We start from the raw sequence: 25,346 nt of genomic DNA, 5'->3' as shown, positions 1-25,346 counted from the left end.
ACCAGGCGCTGAGCTTCCAGTTGAGCCGAGGCGAAGCTACACTTTGGAGATTTTGGGAATTCTATCGCAATCTGCATGCGCTGCACACACAGACATACGCACACCCTCCCCAAGTCAGGAAAAGTGTTAACAGTGCCTGAAGCAGAGCCAGTGAGGGGCGTGGCGTATGCAAATAAAAAGGCAACATTGTAATTGTGGGGGAAAATATATGCAAATTATTCATCATTGCTGATTAGAAGACGCTCCACCACAAAGCAGGAACAGCAGGGTAGACCAGGAATAAGGATAAGGGCAGGACCAGGAAGTAGACAAAGGCAGCAACAAGATGCGAGCAGAGCAAAGGGCAGACTAAAGAGCAGACCTGAACAGAATAGAGCTGAGCAGAACAGAGAGAAACGCACGCTTGTTAGGCACAAAATGCGTTGTCGGGACAGGAAGTAGTTAAGAGCCTGGAGCAGAGACAGACATAGAAAGAGGGCGAAGTGGTGTGTAGTGGGGAATATTCCCTGAAATTTGCATCGACAGCCAGTAAAGGGAATCTGAAGTCTGTTAGATCTGATGCTTGCTGCAACGGTGCGGGCGGGCAAATGGCAGATTAGTTTTGATTTTTCCGCTGGCCCTAAAAGAATCCCTATTGAATCTGTGGCCATAAAGCCGCCAAATTGCAGCTCAGCTGCTTAGCATATTTGAGTGGGCCAGTCGGAAGGATCTAAGGATATGTTAATTTGAGCCACACACACATACATGTCCAAATGATGTAGCCTAGCACAATGGACCCAAGTGATTTGTGAGAGCGAGCCGCATAAATTTGGCCATAAAAAACGAAAGCAAAGGAACTATCGCAAAATTCAAACTCTCAAATAATTTGCATAACAATGAAATCGAGAAAGAAGGGCTATCTTCGACACGCCGAAGTTTTAATACCCTTGCAGACACAACCATATCATAATGAAAATGGTTCTCATTTTTAACCAATCGTTCCTATGGCAGCTATATGATTTAGGAGTCCGATGTTGATAGGATGTTCCATATAAGAGAGGAGCATGCCGAGTTTTGTCAAGAAACAAAAAATTGTTCATACAAGAACCCACATTTCGACTGATTGTTCCAATGGGAGCTATATGATTTAGTTGTCCGACGTTAATAAGATTTACCACTATGTAGGGAGCATAGTGAAACTTGTAAATGCAGGTCAAGATGTTTTGGCAAACAATTAAGTTTCTTATGCAAAAAATATATTTCGATCGATGGCAGCTTTATGATATAATGGTCCGATCCAAGCGGTACCGACTCTGTGTGTAAAAGGAAAGGGGAACTTCTGCAGAGTTTCATAATGAATGAAAACTGAGAGACAGTTCGCATAGACACATACTGACGGGCGACCATGAATATATATACTTTATGAGGTCAGAGACACAATAAGAATACCCCCTGAAGGAACAGCTATCTTTGGCACACCAGAGATTAAATACCCATATAGAGCTTTTTTTACGTATGCAAAAAATTATATAATTCTCTCTCTCTTTTTCTCCGCCGATTTTTTAGTGAGCTATATGATATACTGGTGGGGGTACTGATACGATTATCCTGGTTTGTAAAGATTAGATAATAGCTCCAGAATATGACATAGTATCAGTCTGTAAACTGAGAGCCGGGTAGCAATACATGGCTAAATCGACTCGGCTTTTGATATTGCTACTGATCAAAAACATACTCTGCTCACACTCTATAAAAAAAATTGAATGCCGTCAACAAGCATAATAATTAAAGAAGAATATGCATATTTTTCGCTCAAAAATATGAGCACAAGTGCAAATTGCAATTGGTTGGTTTTTGGACCACTCACCCAGTATTTCGACGGTGTGTGTTATTTCCCGCGGTTCCATCGTGGCAATTTGGCATATATAATCGCCAGCATCCTGGGGCACAGCGTCACGTATCTGTAGATTGAATCCGCTCACTAAACGGACGCGCGGATCGGGCGTCACCTTTACAGAGCCGGCGGTTAAAATGGCAATGCCACGTTTCCAGGCAACCACATAGGGTTCTGCAATGAATACAAGTTAAATAAAAACATATAAAAAAATCAGTTTGAGCGTGAGCTATAATTGCGTCTTGTCTGCTTCAAGTTAATTGGTAAATGCGAGAGGGCAATCACTTAAATTAAGTTCAATCACGCACACACACATACACACGCCCACTGTAGTACACTCGCAATATAAATTGAAAAGTCAGAATTCAAATGACTCAATTACAAGGCATTTCAAAAGATCTAAAAGGCTAGAAATTCAATTTGGCATGGACTCGCGCACAACATCAGACCACACACATACAGAGGGGTTACGTGTGTGGGGAAGGGAGTGACAGGGGCTGTTGTATGGCGACACATACACTCAATAACACCCACTTGATATCCGCTAATGTGCGGCATTTGCAATCATATGCCAGGCACTCGATATGCCAAACGGAAAGGGAAAAGGGCATGAAAAGCGGCTTTCAACAGGCTGAAAGCAAGCAGAAAGAGACAGGATGTAAGCACAGACAGACAGACAGCAAGTCAGACAGACATACTCCATGGCGCATTCATCGAACTCATTAATTGTGATTCTTTTTTATACCCTAAGCCCATTATAAAAGGGCAAAAAGGATACACTGCTATTCTGCACAAATGTGCACAAAATTGTAATAGGGAAAAGAAGTAATACGATCTTGTGTTTGACAGAAACTTGTGTAGTCCCGGGTGCTCGTGCATATCTTGCACATTATATAAAGAAAGATAATTAATTTGAAATTTATGTTATTTTATAGGTAAGACAAATGAAACTTTCCATACATTAATTTACATGAACAGCATATTTAGGCCTAGATAATTTTATACCGATCGCACATAAAACAGATCAGTTATTGAAGAATTCATCTTTCACACGATGAGAGTAAACAAAGTAGAAGCTGAGCCGCTGCCTAAATAAATGATCAGAATGATGTTTGTATCTATAGAATAAAGTCGTTGCTGATTACAGGGTATCAGCAGTCGAGGACTCCCGTATAATTTTCCGCTTGTTCAATTTATGTGTTGAATGTTGTGCGTTGTCTGTTCGCACTGAGCATCACGTGCCGCTGTAACACGGTGTATGAGGCAGTCATTGGGGGCGCTCCGGCTGTGCGCCCACATATTGAAATTGAAGTTGTCCGGATTTGCTACTAATGATGTATGACTTCCGCGAATGGCGCTCATTAAAAATTAAAACAACAATTTCGATACGCTCGGGTATCGAGTATTTCAGCCAAGTATTTCGAGTATTCTTCTGGGACAAAAAGCGTGTTGAAAATTAAAGCTTCACCGCTCATTATTGACGGCCTATTCCAGGGTACAGACTGTGAGAAATAGATATAGAGAGTGCGAGAAATATGAAGGAAAAATTGATTTCAACGCACACAAATGTGTCTATCCGCGTGAGTGTGTGTGTGTGTGTGTCTGAGTGCCTGTGTGTGCATAGACTCCGTGAAACTTGGTGGTAATAAAATGCTTATGAAGTCATTTACATGCGCATTCAAAAAGCGTATTTATTTGCAATGAGTTCAACAACATCAACAAGCCAGAGGTAGAGAAGAAGGGCTGTAGGGCAACCAGGCAAGTCTGTCGGCACAGCAGGCAAGCGTATAGTGTGTTGTGCAACACTCACACACACACGCAAACACAAACTGATTCACACTCACATTCGCACATGCAAATAAATAAACTAGCGCCACCTGCTGTCGTTGGCGTGCACTACGAACATGGAGCTGCAACTGCAAACGAAGGAGAAACCCAAGCAGCTGCCTTTAGAGCGGAAAACATAATTCGTGGTCTGGCTGAGGGGCAGGGGGTGTGGATGTATGTGTGTGTGTGTAAGCCTGTCTTCTTTTGGTCTGCCAGTTACTTAAAGGCAGCCAGGCAATGGCAGTCAGCACTTGGTCTTTATAATGCAGTCGGTGGATTCAGCTCCAGCGGTCTACAAAAATACCCTAAAATACTATGAAATTGTTTACTATAATTTTACATAATAAGACGAGTTTCTATTCGAAGTCCGACAGGAATAAGTAAAAAATTTAAAATGCATTTTTATACTCAATTCTCAAGCTTATATTTTAAAAAATTATTCAGGCGAAAGCTTCACATTATTTAATTAGATAATAAAGAGGACTCCACAATATCGCTTAGCTTTATTTAGCATCTTTGGCAACATTTCTCAAAAATTTCAATATGCCTATTACAATCAAATTATTGCTGATAAATTAAGCATAGGCTATTATAGTAAAGAAAAACCAGACATTAAATTTAAGTAAATATAAACTTAAATTTCTCGCCTTTGCTAACCAGGATTATTTTTTAGCATAACGGGTCGAAATGCTCAACGGGGTTGTGGCATATTAAAAGAACGAATTTTCATTATAATAGTTAAGCATATGAAACCACAGGTCGGTTGCTCTTGGCTACGAGATTTGATAGTCAGAGCAGGAAATTAATAAAACTTAGAGATGAGCAGCTGTCATTTTGAGGGAGTATGGGGTGTTCTGATATTCTGTGTGCTCTTGCAGTGGCGTTTAAAGTGTGGCCAGGCACTTGAACAATGCATGCAACACAAATAATTTAGGAGATCATATAAATTGTAAAAGTATATGCGAGTGTGTGTGTGTGTGTGTGTGTGAGTGTATGTGCGAGTGTGTGACTGTGCTGGCTGTAACTAAATAAATTGTTAACTAAAATAACAACAATCCAACTAAAACAAGCAAAACACAAAACGCCTCAATTTCCGGTTTAAGTGTTCTAAACTAAAGAGAAACACTCATACACACACACACACACACACACACACACTTGCTGAGTGACTACTCTGCTGGCTGAGGCTATCTGTTAAGGCGGAAACAGAGTAAAAGCATTTCGGCTTTTGTATGTTAGCCTCACATGAACAGGGCCTTGCGTTTTGCCTCCTACTGGAACTGGACAAATTGTTGGCCATGGCCAGCCGCATGTTCAGTGTGCTGTTTGTATGTGTGTGTTTGTGTGTGCTCGTGCCTTATTTAGAGCCAGAGCGAAATTTTAGTTTTCTACACTTCAGACTGAGACAGACAGACAGACAGAGGCGCACACAGAGGCTATTCAAATATGGTCGACATTCGCTTTTGTTGTCGAGCTCTGTTTGTTTGCACTAGCCACACGGTGCGTATGCGCAATTTGCCGTTAAGCCAAGGCACAAGGCATGTGCCACTTGCAACAAGGAGCTGGCCGAGCAAAACATAGTTAGAGAAAGAGAGAAAGAGAGATGCCAACCGACATGTTGTTTGCCAGAGCGCAATTTATTGCATGTCGGAAAGGCCAATATTATAAGATGATGACCCCCGAAGATAAACGATGTTGCGGCTAAGCCGACCCAAGTACACATACACACACACAGCCATACACACACACAAGGGCAGAGGGCGTGCCAGGCAGTTGCCTCAATATGGCATTATTCTGCAACTTCTTGCACAACTCTTGTGTGTGTTGCCAGTGTGTGTGTGTGTGTGTTTGTGTTAAGTGTTGTGCGCGTACGTAAAAAGCGAAATTAGAACTGTAAATGGCATTAATATTGAAACTTTGTTGCTGCCCCGACTACCTATATAAAGCTGCTGTCCTGCTGTTTGAACAACTTCAACTTTTGCGGCACGATTCCATTTCCGTTGCTCTGTAATAGTTTCGAGCGCTGCGGCACCGAATCCGACCGCGACTCCGGCCTCGCCTCTAGCTACAGTTCCAGCTCCAGCTCCAGCTCCGGCTCTGGCGCTCCATCAAAGCGTAATGAGCGTTTTCTCTGTGGTCGCCGTAACTGAGGTTTTTGTGCCTTTTTGCATTTTATTGCATTCGAGTTTGCCAGTTGCCACTTTTTGCTGCCACTGCTGCTGTTGCTGTTGCTGTTCCAGTTGTTTTGCCATTGTTGCGGCTAAAACCATCAACAGGAAAAAGTCTTATGCGTGCTGACAAGTTAAGCACCGGCCTTTGGTTACACAACAGCTTGAAAAACAATTAATTATTTGAATCCACTCGGCAAAATAACAAATGAAAATTAAACCAAAACCGATCCGTATTGCATTTTCAGATTTAGATGTATACGTTTGTTTTGCTGGCTATCCATTAATAATAGCAAATTATTTGAGAGCTACAAAACAAAGTTTTTGAGTTCCTGACATTTTCAAAAGGGTTAAGAATTTCTCTGCTTTTATGTTTTAATAACAACACACAAGCACGCACACATAGAATTAACTGGAAATTATTTAAGAATGCTCTAGTTTAAGTTGATTAAGTGGCAGATACCCTATACCTACGCTATGAATTTTATGTATACCATCAATGCGTCGTAGAGAAAGAGATATATTCTAAAACATGCGTTTATTAAAATTAATAGTTATATTTTTAAAAATGTAATAATAAATAAAAATGTTTTACGTAGTGAGCCAAACTTGAAAGTTGCTTATAACGAAATAAAAATTATATTTTTAAAAATTAAACAAACAGTGTTTAAACAGGCCGCTTCAAGCACAGAATGATGTCTCAAACAAAGTTAATGTTATTTAAAATAATAATTTCAGGTAATAACTTTAACTTTTTTACTTTGGTTAATACACTACAAAATAAATATTTATGCATCAAAAATTAAAACGTTATATTTGTATGTATATATTTATCATATGTTTAAAAATGAAATAAATATATTTAAACTAATTGGAAAAGTTAAATACTTAGTGCAGCAGCCCTTCTTAAACATTTACAAAAAAAAAACAGGGTATTCATAAAATAGCCACACACACAAAGCTTCTACCACGCACTTGACAAGCCTTTCAACAGCAGCACTTGCCATTTATATTTGATATATTTGATGAGAGCGCAAATATTCAAATATACCTAAGGAATTGAGCGTGTGTGCATGTGTCTGTGCGAAAGACAAGTTGATTATAAGCCTTTAAGTAAATGTGTGAGTACTTTTTAAATTTGTTAGAAGAAATAATTATTAAATAAACAACAACAAGAAATTTGCTTAAACAAATGTGTGCCGCAAGAAACAACTTTATCATCTTTACCATCTGTTAGCAAATTCAGAAACTCTTGAAAACAAAATTTGATGGAGTAATTAGGGAATTTAGTTAAACAACTCCAATGCCTGTTTTTGTATTCTTATGGAATTATTTGAGTTATGGAGTTAAGGCTTAAGCATAAGCCAGCCTTGCTTGGATAAGCTTTGATTAAATTTAAATTCAGATTTTTTACTTTACTTTCATTTGTTCAACATATTTGCTTTTATATCTAAAAATCTATACCTTTAGGGATTTTTTGATTTGAAAGCAATAATGTTTCACATCCTTACGCGTTTTGATTGCTTATGCCTCGTCGTACTCTTCATTTACAAAGCAGAAGATAAATAGTACGTAATATGTAAGTACAAAATAAATAATAATCATTCTAAAATCTGTGATGTATTTAGTTATTATGAAATAAATCAAAGCCTTAAGTGATTATATCAATTTAAACTAATTTTGTCTTTTTTCATAAAATTTTCTGAGTACAGGGTATAGCCTGCGTGGCTATGTACAGCTGCTAGAAAGCAAGGTCCTTGCGTGTGTTTGTGTTAGCGGAATTACTTTTATGTTGCATAGCCCCAGGCGCAAGTGCCGACTGGCATATCAACAAAGGCAGCAACGCATAGGTTCTAATAGAGCGCGTGGGGGCATAATGGTGAAGAGGTAAGGGCAGAAGACAGACTATCATAGCGTGCAACTCGAATAGCCTTGCACATATGCAAGAAAAAAGAAAAGAACGAAATGCAAATAACAAGATAACATAATAATGATGAAATGCTTCAATGTTTATTTAGACAGGCTCTTGCACAGGTACTTGAGAGCTTTGGTTGTGCGTGCGTGTGTGTTGAGTGTGTGCATGCGTGTGTGTGCGTATATTAAGATGTGCTTATATTTCTTATTTGCCAAGACATAAGATTACTTTTGTAAAAGTGCGAAGCACCGCAATAAGTATTTAAAGGAATTTTCATATAATATGCAAATGAGCAGTCGCACAAAAGAAAGAGAAGGCCAGAGTGCGAGAGAGAGAGAGAGAGAGAGAGAGAGAGAGAGAGAGCAAGACAGCACCAGAGAAACTCATCATTTTGGCTCATTTTCATGTGATTTTCGAATTTTATGGGCTTTCGTCATAAAATAAAATGAAGATGTGCATAAATTTTGTATTTAGCTCATCATCGCGACGAATACAAATACTGAGTGGAAAGCAGAATGGGTGGGGGTGGGGACTGAAGCAAGTTGAGGGACAGCAACAGCAGGATTGAGTGCGTTTTTAAGAATTCTATCAATTACGTTTTTAGCTTTATGGTTAACACATAAAAAGCAGCTCAAGAAAAATGAGAGAACGGCAGCAGCTGCCTGTCTTAACATATTTCTTTTTTAAATATCCATAAAGTGCGCCTTATGAACACGGCCCAAAGACGTCACGGTTTTGATTTTAATTATTGCACTTAGCAGCTGGAGTTGAGCTCAGGCTTGAGAAATGTTTCTAATTAAACTGTCGTATGGTGGCACTTTATTAGCATAGAATGCCATTAGATAGCGCTGTGGAAACCTGGTTACGTTGCTTCTATATACTTTTTTTTATTTTTATTTTTTCTTCTGCTTTCGCATTTTGAGCTTTTGCTCTTGCTGTGTTCGCTTTTTATCATTACCCAAATGCCTGTGGCTCTAATACCCTGCTCTGCAAGAATGTTCTATGCATTGTCCACGTTGTTATTGTTGTTGTTGTTTGTGTTGTTGTTGCCATTGTCCTGCTTCCGCTTCTTTTCTTTTCTACTACTCCTTCATTTTCTTTCGTTGGGGCAATGAAGTGCATGAGATATGCCAAAGAAAATGCCATGTTCTTTGTTCTGTATGCTGGTTCTAATAAACCGTTGATATGACCACAAAACTTACATACACACATATACTAATATACACTCAGAAAAATGCATATCAAAAAGTAATTGTAGATTTTGCCGCTGCCACATTCGAAATTGATCTTTGCTTGGATAAGGAAAAAACTACTTATTCCAAGAATAAACGTACTTAAAATACGAGCTACAAATTTGCAACAGAAGTTGATGTTTTTGTTTTTAATATTTACTTGTGTGTTGTATATTTTTTATATTTTTGTATAATGAAATATTAAAAAGTATTGTCGTTCGATTTTGGATTAAGAAACTTGAATTATCACAGGCACAAATTAATCTGAATGCTGGCAAAATAAGTAAAAAGATTTTTCACAAGGACAATCATTATTTTATAAGGACTCAAATTATTATGGAATAGTTTTATAAATGTTTTTTGGAGTTTCGGTAAAAAAAAAACTAAATTGGTTCACTAAGAATTTGTTTAAGGAATTCTCTCTCGACAACTAACATTGTCCTTGACTGTGCTTGTTTAAAGTTCCAAATGCTTGTCTATTTTTGCTCAGTGTATTTGTAGACCAGGACAGTCGCCCACATAAGTCTGCACATACGAATAATATATGCCAAGTGTTTGGACCCAAGTTTTTATGTAGCATTTTGTATACAAACTTGGCCAAGATGTCCAGACGACTGCGACGACAACAGCGCCCAGCCGCAACCTGACTGGTTTGCTATATAGTTATTTGTGTATATGTATGTGAATAAATGTCCTGACGCTAAATCCTTGTTATGTACAAATAATCTCAACACACGACCGCATTTAAATTGAAAAACGTGCTTGGCACATGCCAGCAGCGCAAGCAACATTTGGGTGGATCCCAAAACCGAAACCGTAACCGAAAACAAAAACGTGTTCAGGCCGCATCTTAGACAGCTGCTCGTCAAGTGCTCATCCTTTTTATTTTAGGCTGGACAGAGTGGATTAATGCATAGTTGCGGTCAGCCGAAAGGCAGCATCACATGGTGTAGGGTTAATTATGCACATATGTCCCAAGTATGTAGACCGCAGCAATTGAATGACAACTGAGTTAAGAATACCCACAGAGAGACTCGCACTCACACTCATTCTCAACAAACACACATTCACATACACTTATTTAGGCTACTCACCCGTATTGGCCACCTCACAGGGCAGCACTATAATATCTCCGGCTATGAATTTGAATGTCTCCGAACGTGATATGAACATGGGCTCATGCTTGGCCATCAGACTCTGGGCGCTGGCTGTAAAAGCGAAAGGAATTCAAATGTAATATACGCAATACGAAATATGAAATGCCTGAAACTATAAACTAAATTACTGCAAATATTATTAGCCCAACGAGCACACGTCACGCACTATTGGGCTTATGGCCAACAGCATCTATCATCTAGATCGTGTGTCCGTGTGTCCGTGTGCGTGTGTGTGTGGCTAATTGGTTTAGGGCATTTTGGAGAAAATTTGTCAAATGTCGCAAAGTTCATAAAGTGCACTCTATTATGCACAGCTAATGAAAGTTGTCAAATTGCTTTCGGACAAGCCTTATGCACATATATCCTGGCAAAGCTTTACAAATAATTTAGTGCATTTGCTGTTGATTTGCCAATCAATTTTAAATGTCAATATGCAAGTACATGTGCGTGTGTGTGTGAAAGTACTTGAGCTACCAAAGTGTTAAAATGCACTTAAATATTAAAACTTTCGCAATGTCAGCTTTACAAGGGACTTGCATTAATTCAATTGCTGAGTTTTATGGGATTAAGTGCACATATAACTATATGAAGCTTGGTAAGTTTACTTTACAGCTAATGAAATATGCAAACTCTAAGATGGCTATGCACTGTTCACAAAGTAGGCATATTTTGCTTTTGGGTAATTGAAGAGCTAATGATTTGAACACTTAAAAATATCCGCGTGTATCTTCAACTCAGATAAAAGTTTAAGACAGCTTAAACAAATGTTCTTCCCCTCAAGGTTTGGTTTGTGAAGAGAACCTCTCCATCTTTGAGCTAGGAATTGGGTTGCAATTGCAATTGAGTACAACTCGGGACTTAAAAAGGAAAGGTTCAGGTAATACAATTTTTTCCTATCAAAGCCTCCATAAAATTTACATATACATCTGAACATCAGATCAAGCCATAGATTTCATTAAACCACGTCTAGGTGTACTTCTTTCAATAAACAAAATCAATTTTTACCGCCTGGAAGTTATTGATTTATTATTACAGTCTTAGAATACAAATATTTGTTACGTCAATTTTGAAACCATATACAGAGTACGGCGCAATTGACCTCAATGTCTTGTTATCATAGGGTAATTAGGTCACAATTACAATACAAAACAGCTGGAGCTGGCGCGCAATTATGTGGCGCTAGCAACATTTGTAGCGGAAACGAACATATCCGGTTAGTGGACCCATACTGTAATCGATTACTTTAAGTGTGACAGTGCAAAAATGTATTAAAAAGGAATGAAAGAAAAAAGTGAGCGGACTGGTCGCACTTCCGCACGCAAACAAACAAACATAAAAGAAAAAACCATCAACCATCGGGCATCAGGCATCAGGTTCTCTCGTGTAGCAGACAGCAACAAGGACAACGAAAGTGCGTATAAATAAAATGCCAGGCTTTGCTTGTTGGCCAAAAGCAGCAGCAACAACAATAGCGATGGCAAACAATTTAATACGTTTAAGCGAATGTGTCAACAGGCCAAGCTGGCTTGAGCCTTGGGCCACGAACCCCAAGACCAAGGACGACGAATGGTCAAGCACTTTTGACACCATGACAAGACGAGGCACGTGGGTTGGGCTGGCTTGGAAGTAGAGCTGGAATTGATTCGATTACGCTGCGGGCACAATAATGAAGTGTCAAATGTTGTATTTATCTGCTGCGAAAACATTCGTGAATACTGTGAATAGTGAGTGGGTGAGTGCGTGAATGCGTGCGGCGACCAAAAAAAAAAAAAAAATCAAAAAAGAAAAAAAAAATAGGTAAGCAAAAGTCGCCAAGGCTCAACGGTATCAGAGGCCCCTGACATGACTTGGCACCACTTGGGCCCTCGATGCCATGTTTCCGGCATTTTATTTGATTTCGCCAAGCAGTACTGCCCCGTCAGCCCCACTTGCCACTTGCCTATTTGTGTATGTGTGTGTGCTTTGTTTTCGTTCGTTGCCTCCTGGCCAGCAGTAAATATAATTTCTTTTGTATCTGTGCTGCGCCTCGGTTCGGCTGTCAGTTGTTGTCCTGGCGCCTCCTGCTGGCTGTTGCCTGCTGCTGTGCCCCCAGACAATGTTTTCGCAAGGATAAAGGCGATGGCAGCACGTGCCTGTGCCTCTGACTGTGCCTGCCTGTCAATCGAATCCTTGATGCGGATAATAACGAAATAATGTCAGCTGAAGAAACTTATTTCTTATGGCATTTTCCTTTTGAAGTTCGTATTAGAAGGGTTTCCGGCCATACCCCTCGGCATCTTGCTCTATCTCTTTCTTTCTATGTGTCTCTCGGCTCCTTTGCGACACTCGACTGCTAATAACCCAAATGACTTTCTGTCACTTGGGCACTGATATACGCCAAAGATGCAGAAGCAACATACAAACGTGTCCTCCTACAACAGACACTCGCTAATTGGACCGCCGCACAAGGACTTCAGCTACGGTTCTTTTATTCCTGCTCTATAACAAAGTCATGAGAAAGAGAAAAAGGTTTCTGAGCATTTCTTGCCAACGTCTGGCATAAGGATTTTTCGATATGACTGTCTGACTAATCGACTGTCTGCTGATGATTTGCCAAGTCTTGCGTCTGCAATAAATACCATTTTCAAATATTGAACGCCATTAACTTAACACAGCTGAACCAACTTAAATGGTTATTATAATTAATATAAAATTATTTTAATTTATTCTGATACGAATATTTATGAATATTTCGACATACTATTTTTTTTTTTTATATTTTAGAAGAAATATATCCTATTTTTTAGAATTCAATTCAATTTGAGACCCAATAAATTACACAGTCGTAACAAATTTTTGTATGGCATCTATTTATATTTTCTGGAGAATATACCTCCAATATATACCAAGAATTTGAGCTCAAGTCCCTTTGTGAAAACGGAAGAAATTTTAAAAATTGATGGTCTTCTTTGAATTAATTAGACAAATGTATTTTCTATAATATTTTTACGCGTAGAGTTTCAAGTGCTGAGCCCCAACTGGCCGAGACTTAAGGACATTTGATCGCGGTTTATTTTCTGTATTAAATCATTATTTGTTTTTATTTCTAATTATTTGATAGCATAAAGCATTAATTATCTTTCGCAACTTTTCTTCAGGATGTGCCTGCTCCTATTAATTGGTAATTGAATGTTCCGAGCAGAAGGAGCATCCCAGTACTGTGGAATTTTTATATAAGTATATGGAAATACGAATCACAAATTAAGTTTACTTTATAATTTTGAATTGTTTTGGGGCTTGTTGCCAAACTCGTTGACCAGGTGGTTGTTTTGCTGTGTGGAGCAACTATTCAATTTTAATTTTCAATTCGAGTGCCCGCCTGGGTTGGACGGGGACTGTGACTGGAACTGGTAGTGGACAAGGTTTTTTTGTTTTTTTGCGGTTTGATATTCAAAGTTTTTCCATTAAAGTTATTTGCAGAGAATAAGAAAAGTTTGGCTTACACACGCACACATACATACACACATTTACAAATATTCAATTTGAGTAGAAAATTATCAAGCAAGTTTTTTTTACATGCAGCTCGGCAGTTATTTGGTTTGCCCTGCCCGCTGACCTTCATGAAATTGAAATGGCAAAAGTGGGCGGCGGCGGTGAAGGCAGTGGCACCTTTTCACCCGAAACGTGCGCCACAGAGTGAAAAGTGGAGAAATTGAAACATTTTTAAGCACGCAAAGTACATAAAATATGAAAATGGTTGCAATTGCAGTTGCAGCTGCAAGTTCGACACAGTGGTGGCACCTGCCGCCTGCTGTGTGTGCCCCATAAAACGGGAAAGCGAACGCGAACGAAGCTCAAATACACTGAAGCACCGCTGGGCGAAAATTTGCCTTGTGGCGCACTGGGAATGGGGCAGTTTATTTTTATTTTTAGGGTGAGCTGGAGAGCTGCGAGGCAGCACAAAATTTTCATTAAACACCGCACCGACTGAAGAAAATAAAAAATAGTTGAAAAACGAAGAAGCTGCAGAGCTAACTAAAAGCATGGCAAACTTTAATCCACGCACATTTGCAAAAGACGCGCTGGCGGCGACCAAAGTAACGGCCCAAAAAAGTATGCTACGAAAAACAAACGCAAGAAGAAAATAGAGAAAATTGAGAGAGCGAGAGCGAAAAAAAACGCTATGGAAGTTTATCTCATGCCACTTGCAAAACCAACACGTAATTTCCTTTGAGTGGCCACTTATCTCTCTCACTCGCTCTCTCCAGCTGTTGCTGTCCCACTCTTTAGCTACTTCTTGACTAGTTGGCTTGGGCATTGGCCATGCTCTAGACGGCAGCATAAATCTCCCATAATTCGGGCACACAAAAAAAAAAAACGAATACCAAAACTGCATCAAGTATTAAAGCAGGCGATGGAAGCGTGCCGAACGACAGGAAAATGAGCCACCAAATGCAGCGGAATCAAGGATTACCTATAGAGCACACGCACACACACACACACACACACACACACACACACACACACAAAGGTGTGCATGCTTTCAAACTGCTTTTCCGGCTAGCGAAATTGAGTGAAAGCCAAAGTTGGTTATTGCAACTTTACGTGTGGAAGCAGCAGCGGCAGCGACGGCGACCGCCGCAACCGACAATGCCACGCCCACGCCCATTTCCGCCACATGCTAAAACAATCTTAAAAGTTAGCGGGAAAACAATGTGATTGCAAGTGAAATATTCATGAGGTGTAGTGCTTCAGACCAGCGATTCGCAACTTGCAACTTGCAACTTGCAACCTGTCGAGCCGTAGACAACGCCATTCCAACTGCAACAACAACAACTACAACAATATGGGACCGCTCTAAGGTGTTTTATATGCTTACCCTTCGCAAATGCCAGGTGGGTCGCGAGGCGACCAGAGACAGGGTTGGGACGAGCTGGCGTTTTGGTAACCAGCGAATCGCTAATTTCACTGCTCGACCGGCAACAACGACAACAACGACAAACAAATTGATAGTTAGCTGACTTGTAGTCCGCGCCCTTAACACATACCTCACATGTGGCCCATAAAATCTAAAGTTATGTCGAAAATTGTCGGCCAGCAGCTGTCGGAAATTTGTTTGCCAGCTGCTGCTTCGGCTGCGGCTTTGAACAGCGTGTTTTCCGCTTGTACTTGGAAAATGTGAAAATCTGCAAAACTGTAAATCTGAAAATCAATAAAAGTTTTTGGTCTGCGCTTTTGCCTTTCGCTCAAATTGCACAGATAGAGTTCACACGTATACTAATTTACTCTATACTAATTGCCTGATGGATGAACTGACTGACTCTGTGACTGACTGTGTGACTCATTAACTGACTTTGTGATTGACTGACTCATTAGCTTACTAAGGGCTTGACTGATTGAACGAATGACTGATTGATTAAATGACTGAGTGATAAGTAAAGCACAGACCGTACCGAAAGAGCTTGGATGCTGCAATGAAAAGTAATTAAAGTAAGCCCTCATACATGCAAGTGTGCAAAATTAGTGACAGACGTTTTCGTGTCAAGTTTTTGTGTCGCATGCGATCGACTTCAAGCTCATTTGCAAATTTCTTAGTGAAAATAAATTGACCATGCCCTTTCTTAGTAATCAATCTTTCACTGAAACACAGCTTAAAAAGTTATTGCAAATTAGGCTATAAAAATGAAATGCAAAGTATTCTGCACGGGATAGGCCTGGTAAAAGTTGCATTTTTAAATATATTTTTCTGTTTTCTTTGTTCTTTTTGAGCCCTGACTTTGGTGTAACATGTTACGCATACGCACTGATGAGCAGGCCAAACAAGCGTCACAGACACACACATTCGAAACGAGGAAATGGCCAGGCAATACACAAACACACACAGACGATTGCAATGTGTCACCTTTATGGCGACAGGAAAATGAAATCACGTTGTCCCTCACGTGACAAATGTAATGATAGATGTGAGAGTGTGTGTACGGATGTGTGTATGTGTCCTGTAAGCTGCCTGTGCCTGAACAACAAGCACGTCCCAGCATGCCGTAGACTCCAAGCGTCGACAGCACGTACCGAGATGCGCATTAAATTGTGAAAAATGGAATTCGGTGCAAATCAAAAGCGTATTACAGGCAGCCCCAAATAAGTGAGACGCAAAGTTTTCTTTGTTTGTCTAGAGACGTGCTAAACAAATCAATGCCAATGCCCGTGCGGAGTACGCGGTATATGGCCGGGCCAGTAGCCCTTAACTGTCGCCATCTGATTGAGTTTTGGACAGTTACCCAAGACTACGCCCACTGCCGCCCAGCCCAATGTCAGACCCGACGGCCAGAGCACATGAATATCTCAGAGCATATTTATTGACTTGTCGTCGCCATCACCGTCTCCGTCGCCTTGGCTTTGCCCTTTGACCCGGCTCATATGCTGTCAGGACATATTTGCCCCGAAACTCCAGCTCCTAACGCGGCCCACATTATACATTGCCTGGCCACGCCATTTGACTGCCTGCTCGTGCATTAGCTAAAGGTTATGTCGGCTGACTTTAGGCGCGATACTTATGAACGCGGACGCGACTTCCTGCTGCCTGCCGCCTGCCGCCTGCTACCCGTACCGACTCACGCCTACAACATTTTTCACACTCAATTGCCTGGCAACCTTTTGCACAGGATCACGCGTCATGGCCTCAACCACCCAGCCACCCAACCTCCCAACCGCCAGCTACTTAGCGTATGTGTTGCATACAACACGAAGCGGCAAATGCTCGAGTGCGCCCTTTTTTTGTGTTCTACAAAGCTATATGCGTGTTGTGGGTGTGTGCATATGTGAGCACACGCCTGAAGTGCTTTTAGGCAGCGATTTTAGTTTCCTTTTTCCAGCCTTTTGTGCAGCGCCTTGTATATAAATTTTATTTTTTTGTTGTATATTTTTATATTATTTTTTTTTTTTGTATTCTGATTGTTGTTGCTGTTTTTTTTCTTTTTTTTTTTGGTGACATTTTTATTCACTTGGGTGTGTCTGCGTGTTTGTGACTGTGTGTGTGCGCCTGCATATCTGATTAGCGCATATATCATACATAATGGTTACCAAATGACGGCAATGATTTCAATTTTGCGATACATAAAAACAAACAAACAAGTCGCCTGGCATAAAGGTGGAAAAGGAGAAAGGCCGTCAACAAAACTGTACCAAAATTGGGGCGCAATAAGGCTTTAAATCTGTATTGCACCACGTTTATCATCTTCTATACTTTGTTCAAAGAATGAAAGCGAATAAATTTGGTTAAGCTGAACAGCATATAATAAACATTGAAACATAAAACTTGAACGAAACAAATTAGTCTAGAAACATAGTATTGCTTAGTCGCTTGCAAACTTCTTGTCAGATTTATATTTATTTCACTTTTGCTTTGAACAATTGAGCCATAAAACTGAACAAAAATTTGTTGGGCTGTGCCAGTTAGCTGTGCTGCATTGGTAGGGTCTCATTTTTGGATAGGTGCGACGGTGCGTATGAGTAATGTGCGCACTTTTTATATTTGCGTCGACAATTCCTGCAAGTCAGCATCTAAAAACAGATTCAGCAAGTAAGAGAATAGAAAATGGGGAAAGAGACAGAGAGAGAGAGAGAGAGAGAGAGGAAATAGAGAGGGAGAGACAGGGTGGGAGAGAGGCAGAGTGAGCGCGAGTTCGGTAGCAGCAACAACAAAACGCTGTCCAGTGATTGACGATAATTGAGTGTCGCCAGCATGCGGCATCAATCATGATGTCAGAATGGACAGCAGCATGTAAATTGCATGCGATAAAAAGCGAAATTGAATTCGCCTAACAAAATGATAAAAATCTCTCGTTGATAATTTATGCAAAAGCAGTCAGAGATCTGCCCAACAAAAAAAAATATATATATGTATATAAATAAAATATATGTATAAGTAAAATATTTCGCTGCACAACTCTGTCTCCGGCTGTGTGGAGATTAAATATTTGCGCGTGTCAAATGAAATTTCTTTTTTTAGCAGCCAGCGTCAAATGTTCTTTACACAATTTGTGCCGGCTCTGAGTGCGAAAACGGAAAATCAGGTTAAAAAATTTAACAACAAACTAATTTGCGAGGCCAAGGAAATTTCCATTACACTTACACTATTTCTCTCTCTCTCTCTCTCTCACTCGTATTCTCCCTCTTACTCTTTTTGTGTGCTCGTCTGGGGAATTGCAAAATAAATGTTGTAGAAAAAATCTAGAAAAATTGTTGGCAACTGCTGCATAAATGCTGCAGCTTGGACTCCAGGCACACACAATTTTCCGGCGCAGTTCCCATTGCATACGGGAAAAATGCGTGTATGCAAATTTCCAAGCAACGAAAGCGAGGTAAAAGGCAAAATACAGAAAAAAAAATAGCTTGCACTTTTTAGCAGCTCGTCGAAGGCCTGGCCGCACAAAGGGGCTGAGTGCAGCCGGGCGGGAAAACCCGTCGGTTGTGGCCCAGTTTTCAAGCGAAATGTCTGCAGTGTCCAAAACATGTTTGACTGAGGGCAAAGGCCATGCTTTACCAATGACAGATAACCATGCCCAAGTATGGAAGCGTGGATGATACGAAAATGGGAGGGAAATGGAGGATAGATAAAGGCAATGCCAGTGGCAAGTGCGTTATGTAGCATGTTAATTAGGCGGCTTTGTGTGCAGTTGAATGCCGCTGGCGGGCGGGCGAGCATAGGTTAACCTACATATGAAGTTGCCACACATATCGAACTGCCAGCCACGAGGAATATTTCACTGCCTCCTTCCACCACAAACATTCATCGCCTAACGCTAAGAGTGGTCAGTGGCATTGTTGTAACTAGGCGTGCATCAAGTGTGAAAAACGCACAAGAGGCAAATAAATCCGTTTATCGAAACCGAAATTGCGTACAAACTGTGTGTTACGTGTTGCATTAGGCCAACACAACTATTGCATGCTAAACAACACTTATTTTGCTGCCACACGCACACACACGCACATGCACATGGCCATGCATTGTTGTATTGTACAGCTGGTCTTGCTGTCTTGTGCTGTCGGTTGTTCGTTTATTGATTACAATTCGCACTGAAAACATTTATATAAACTACAAAATTAATAAGCAATAAGTGTATTTGCGAGAGCTCTACAAAAACAGAAATTAATTAAAGAAGCACCAATTTGTCAACAAGATAGTTAGCTCAGTAAATGTAAGTTAATGCATACATAGAAATTCAAGTGTCGTAAAAAGTAAATCTCAAGAAATTTGAATATCTCTAAATATAGTTAAGATGGGCGTTCTTTAAAATTATAAATACTTCTTAACCGTCAAAAAAAAAAAAAAAAAACCTTTAAAAAAGTGTGGTATACTTGTTCTTAAAATTTTGCCAAAAGGGCGGCCAATTATTTGATTGATGCAAATAATAAACCCCAATTAAATTAAGGAGGCCAAGAAAAAAACTTTACTAAGCTCAAATGCATGTTTAAATTAATTAATGACAAATATTGAAAAAAAAATACCCGCATTTTCAATGTTAAAGGTTCAAAGGCAACTCTCGTATAGCAGAGTTTTTATGCCATAGCCTCAAGGCAGCCAACTTGACCATTGCCTACAGCCGCGCTGTGGTTGAGGGCTTGAAAATTGAACCAGCTGAAATCTTTAATTTCTGTTATCAATTAATAATTTCTCGTGAGCAGCCCGAAGCTGAATGTAAAACGTATAAATTTTAGTAAATATTAAAACTTTGCTAAAAAATCCAATTATTTCCCAAATAGTTTTAACGAGAGATTAAATAGCAAAAATAAATATTTATATCGATACGCAAGCATAACGCGTTGCTGCTTTTGCAATAGCATTTTGCATAGTTCATGTTGGGAGGAACTATTAATTGCTTAAACGAATGAACAAGTTTCGAGAAGAAAATGAAATTTCATGAAAAATGTGACAGTAGAGAGAGAGAGAGAAAGAGTAAGTGGAAAAAAACATCACATTCTGAACTGTGAAATTGTAATACTCAGTCTGGTATTCAAGTGGCCACATAACTACGGCACCTGCTGACATTAAGCTGAAATTAACCTTGTAATGTGACATGACAAAAGGTAGAAAAAAAAAGAGCACAAAAAATTACAAATTCGCCAGACATTAGAGAAAGCGAGAGAAAGAGAGAGAGAGGGAGATAGAGATGGAAAGGTGAGACCGAGCTAAGAGTGTGGGCAACTAGAAATATGTTGTGTGGTGCTTGCGCTGTGGGCGATGAGATGAGATGCAGAGTCAGATAAGCAAACAAACAGCCTTGGTGTTAAATTTTAAGTGTTACAAGGACAACACAAGCACACACACACACACATACTAGCGCACCCACACACACGCGCACACACACAGTCATGTGAAAATGGTAATGTCTGCAACTGAGGCAGCAGCGGAAGCCGCAATACCCCGCGGCTGTCGCATCTTTCACTCTACCACTATATCTGTCTGCATTTGTGCGGGTGGTTGTGCGAATATGTGTGCGTGTGTGTGTGTCGGTGTGTGGGTGTGTTTCGGTGTGTGCTGTAATTGTTTACTATTAAGTTAACGGCAGCCGCAACAGCGGCAACAATCGACGGCGCTTAACTCAACTCGCTGAAAATGCTGCCAAAGACCTTTCAGTGCTTGCCTTTGACATTAATACCCTTATCCCACACATACGCACACAAACACACACACACGCGCGCACAGTGCCATCTCATTAAAGTTGTCATGGTAATACGCTCTCTGTGTGAGTTTATTGGTAATTTTAATTGATACCATTCACAGTAGACACCAAAAGTATTCGCACAAGTGTAGGCTGTATGTTTCTTTTTTCATAGACAGTCGGAGGTTGTAATTAAGTAAGTGCTTGGTTTTTGGGTTGCATAATTAAATGCAAGCTCGAAAGCTGGCTTAAGGGCGTGCCTCCCTCTCGCCCAAAATATACACAAACCGCGCAGGTGCCGCACATTGACATTCCCTCAAATGGCAATACACGCCACAGCACAAAAACAATAGCAATAGCTGCAACAGTCGTTATTTACATATTTAATTTGGCACCAAGCACCTTGCCCCGGGCTCACATTCCAGCAGCAGGAACAGCAAAAAAAAAAGGGTCAACATTCTGTGATGGCCGCCTTGGCACTGATTTCTTTCTATTAAAATTTAAGCTTACGACATGCCTATGCGTGTTGCAGGCGTCCCACATTTAAGGGCTGAAACTGATAAAAATGTCAACACACAATTGATTCCCGCACTCTCACCAGGGATCAGGATCCTGACTGTATGCCGGGTTCTGCTGGCTCTTAGCATACGCAAAGGCTACACTCAGCAACTTGGCATCACGTTTGTTGTTTGATTTTATTGAGCCACGTTTTTTGTTTCAGCTGAAGGCTTAGGTACTTTTTTAATGCCCTGTTGAATGGCCTGCGAAAGGGTATTTAAATGTTGTTTAAAGTTATGTAACGGGTAAGAGACGACTACGCTGTGTCTAATATTTATATAAGCGTTCGAACATTATTGCCAGACGATACCATCTAGGCTAACTTCCTTGTCTCCCCGAACTGGTAGACTATATGGGTTGGGTTCGAGTATTTTGCAGTGCATTTATATCGCCTTTACTTTTTTCAATACAAATTAAAAACAGAAATTGTTTTACACTTATGTTAGATATTTTCATATGTACATCGCAAAGTCTTACAGCTATTGCGTTATCGACAAGACTAAGTTTGACTGATCTTTAAGATTTTACTGCTTTGTATACGAAATTTGGTTCTATGTATTTAAAAGCCCCCGAGTTTCAGTGCACCTTAATTGTGTTTATGCTTACAATAAACACTGTCCAATTGATACCAGAGATTATAGCGGCTTATTATAAGAAATTAATTAATAAAAATAAGTAGTTTTTAAAAATATTCTATTGTTATAAGATTTATTATATCAGAAAAATAAATAATAAATAACGATGCAATAAATACTTAAAATTATAAAACAAAAGTCTTTCTAAGCATAAATTCTTGATTTTCTCAAACTAAATTATCATAACGGATCATGGAGTATATATAAAACTGTCGATTTCAGAGACTATAAGGGCTAGACATACTACATTTGCGATGAAGATAAGCAATATATTTATTAAGATAAAAACTTCATCGTTGAACACACTCAAATTGAGCAAACGGCATTTTTAATGCCAGAAATTAACCAGAAATTTGTCTCTTAAATTGTAATTTACTTTCCAATTAACAGAGCATGAATTTTCTTTTAAACTATCTTTACGTGGTATCTTGCAGTTGAGCTAGTCGAAGTTAGTATAAGGTGAGATTTGTTATGCCGATGCTGCTGTTGCCCTTTTTGGTATGTATGTCCTGTTGGGCGCTGTTCTTTAGATGACCCAGGCAATTGTTTACAGCTCTTGGGCCTGATAGGACTTTGGCTACATGCTTTGCATGAAATCACGTCGTCATCAGGCGAACATTACGAGTATGTCCCTGGGATTAAAGCATAGAATTGGCACTTTGAATTTATCGCTACAAAGCTGCTCAAGAGTGTGATTTTTATTGATGCTTCAGATGCTTTGTTTTCGGCACTTTTGGCTCTAGATTTGACTTTGTGAACGAGTAGAATTCTTTTTTAGCTACTTACGAAATACTTTTTATCAACTGTTTAACTGTTAACTTTGTCAGCACCAAACTGTGAAACTTTGTTTTTGCTGGCCCGGAAATGTATGCAAATACCATTAGGAAAAGCAGCAGCAGCAGCAGTAGCGTCTGCACTTTTCATTATCTTCTAGCCCGACTGCTTAAAACTTTATTTGCATAAGCCTAGAAAATAATATCAAATATTTTGCATTTAATTATCACATTTATGCAGACAGCCAAGTGAAATGTATTCTAAACTGGCCACGCCCACAATGGGTATACAAGCGGACGGTGGCAACAACAACAAATGGCTGCGAGCATTGCCTGGGCATTCAAGTTTATCTGTGTTACAGCTGCAAGCAGGTGGCGTTACGTGCTACGTAAGTTTGTTGCAAGTTGCACGTTGCAAGTAGGCATGGGCATGGCCGCCAAGCTTAATTGCAACGTAATACGTGCGTTAGTTTGTATATTTTTAGCGTCAATTAAGTTTCAGCTCTCGCAGATACTGAAGCTGTTTCAGATGCAGCTACTGTTGTTGTTGTTGTTGTTGTTGTTGTTGTTGTTGTTGTTGTTACTGCTTTTGTTGTTGTTGTTGTTGTTGTTGTTATTGTTGCTCTGAATCTCTGTTATGGCTGCAGTTGTTGGCGGCTGTCGCTGTCGCAAGTTTTTAAAGCAGATTCTCATTACGCGATTGTAAAAGTTTTAATGCTGTTCTTTTGTAAGTTGGCCTTGCCGCCAACACACGCGCCCCCGCCCATGGAAAGTCCCCACAGCTCCTTCTCCAGCGACCATGCGCTGCGCCTGACAGCTCATTGTTTTTCTTTTGCTGTTGCCTGTTGCCGGTCGATGTTGTTGCTGTTGTTGTTGTTGCCTGATTTATGTGATAATTTCAGCTGGAGTCTCCGACCTATATGCGTTCTGGCTGCCGGATGCGTGCCAGGATATGAGCCACTTTTACAGCCATACTTCGTAGTGGTTGTTGTTGTTATTATTGTTGCTTCTGTTGTTGTTGCTGTTTATTTTGCGTGCGTCTTTTAGAGCTGCAACTTATTTTTATGTTTGCGCTACATGGCAGGAAGTAATCATCTTGATGGCTGTTCAAAATTTATAGCGTATTTTGTCTCGTGTCCTCTGCCCAACGCCCAACGCCCAAACCCCAACGCACAACGCCCGAGCGCCCAGGAAAAAGCAGCCCGCCCACTTTCTCTGTCCTTTTTGTAATGAACTACACGATTTTAACATTTAAGCAGACGGCGTCTAGCAAAAAGCTAAACAACAACAGCAGCAAAAACAATTGCTAAGCAAATTCACAGCCGCCAGGCGGCGACAAAACCAAATCGCATGTGGGCGTTGCCATTTGTCGAAGGCGTGACTTTCAGCTAAATCTCAGGCATGTGTGTTTTTGAGCCTGTGTGAGTGTGTGCCACAGACAGCTTAACACGGCCTTAATGCTGTTTAACTCAACTGTCGCTAACGCTTTTAACCTGAGGTTAAATTTTCAATTTGCTTTTACGCTGTGCCCGCACGCCAGCTCAGACACAGGCCCCATAACCAAAACCTAACCATCTCATACCGGGCTGTAGGTCCCGACTATATGAAACCAAACCAACCAGACGACAACAACGCTTTTATCCATACACATGTCTCTATGGCTGTTGAAAATCGTGGGCGCTGGCAATGTTGTTGGCCGGGGGGCGGTTCTAGATTGCATACATATGTATATGTATTATCTATGCATGCCTCTGTTTTTGCCAAGCGCCCAAAGCTTTCTGTGTGCCACAGCAAATTATTCGCAAAGTTGCGGCTATACTCTAGCCGTTGAGCTTCATAGCTTAGGCAGAAAGTTTGCCATGAAAAACTACAAGCAATTAGTCCTTTGAATAAATGAAACTTATATACATGATATTAATCGACATGATAAATGTTATCGTTCTGTTTTAATTCGAAGGTGTTCTCAATTGTTTATATACCAAATTTCAAATCTTTAGTCCAACAGAAACCGAAGTGAACCTCGCTTTAAACTTGCACTGATCTGCTTCTCAATCGACATACTAATTATTAAAATATAAACTATAAATAAACGATAAATTTATAATTTTCTAAACGTTTTAAGAAATCATTTTCAGAAAGTTTAAGTTTATACATTTCTTATCATATTAAAATAAATTGTAATGTTTTGCTCATGCTAATACTTATTCCAAGGATCTCAAACTAATTTTAGCTGCAAAGTATTTTCTATTCCGACTTTGGGGAATGTTGTAAAATTTCCACATCCTAATGAATATGCCTGTTTGGTTTCTCGCCGTGATGGTGTATTGCTTTAAGAGTCAAGACAAAAATACTTGTGTGAAGGCACGTAGTCGTGCACTTGACTTTGGCCGGCAAAAATTGAAAATTAAATTAATTCTATAGGATTTTATTAGGTTTCGCCTAAGCGACGACAATGGTCCAACGACTACAAGGGCACACTCGGGTATTTCAAGCACATGGTTTGCCCTCAAAATTCAACAAAATTGCAGTCAGTAAAGCTTTCGAAAACTCGCTCAATATGGCATTATG

At 40.0% G+C, this 25,346-nt stretch overlaps 1 protein-coding gene across 6 annotated transcripts in view; it reads right to left on the bottom strand.

The window, feature by feature from the left end:
• Positions 1-25,346, bottom strand: part of LOC6633184 (lachesin) — a 237,208-nt gene that overhangs the window by 95,091 nt on the left and 116,771 nt on the right. For all 6 annotated transcript variants that reach the window (XM_070206971.1, XM_070206972.1, XM_015170512.3 and 3 more), the window contains 2 exons: positions 10,110-10,223; positions 1,847-2,047 (listed from right to left, as the gene is read on the bottom strand). In XM_070206971.1, the coding sequence (XP_070063072.1) occupies positions 1,847-2,047; positions 10,110-10,223 (315 nt within the window). The remainder of the gene's footprint in view (positions 1-1,846; positions 2,048-10,109; positions 10,224-25,346) is intronic.

Source organism: Drosophila virilis, chromosome 2, assembly GCF_030788295.1.
Source record: "Drosophila virilis strain 15010-1051.87 chromosome 2, Dvir_AGI_RSII-ME, whole genome shotgun sequence".
Classification (NCBI taxonomy): Eukaryota; Metazoa; Arthropoda; class Insecta; order Diptera; family Drosophilidae; genus Drosophila; species Drosophila virilis.
Note: the sequence above shows the minus strand (reverse complement) of the source record. Positions and strands in the feature narration are given on the sequence as shown.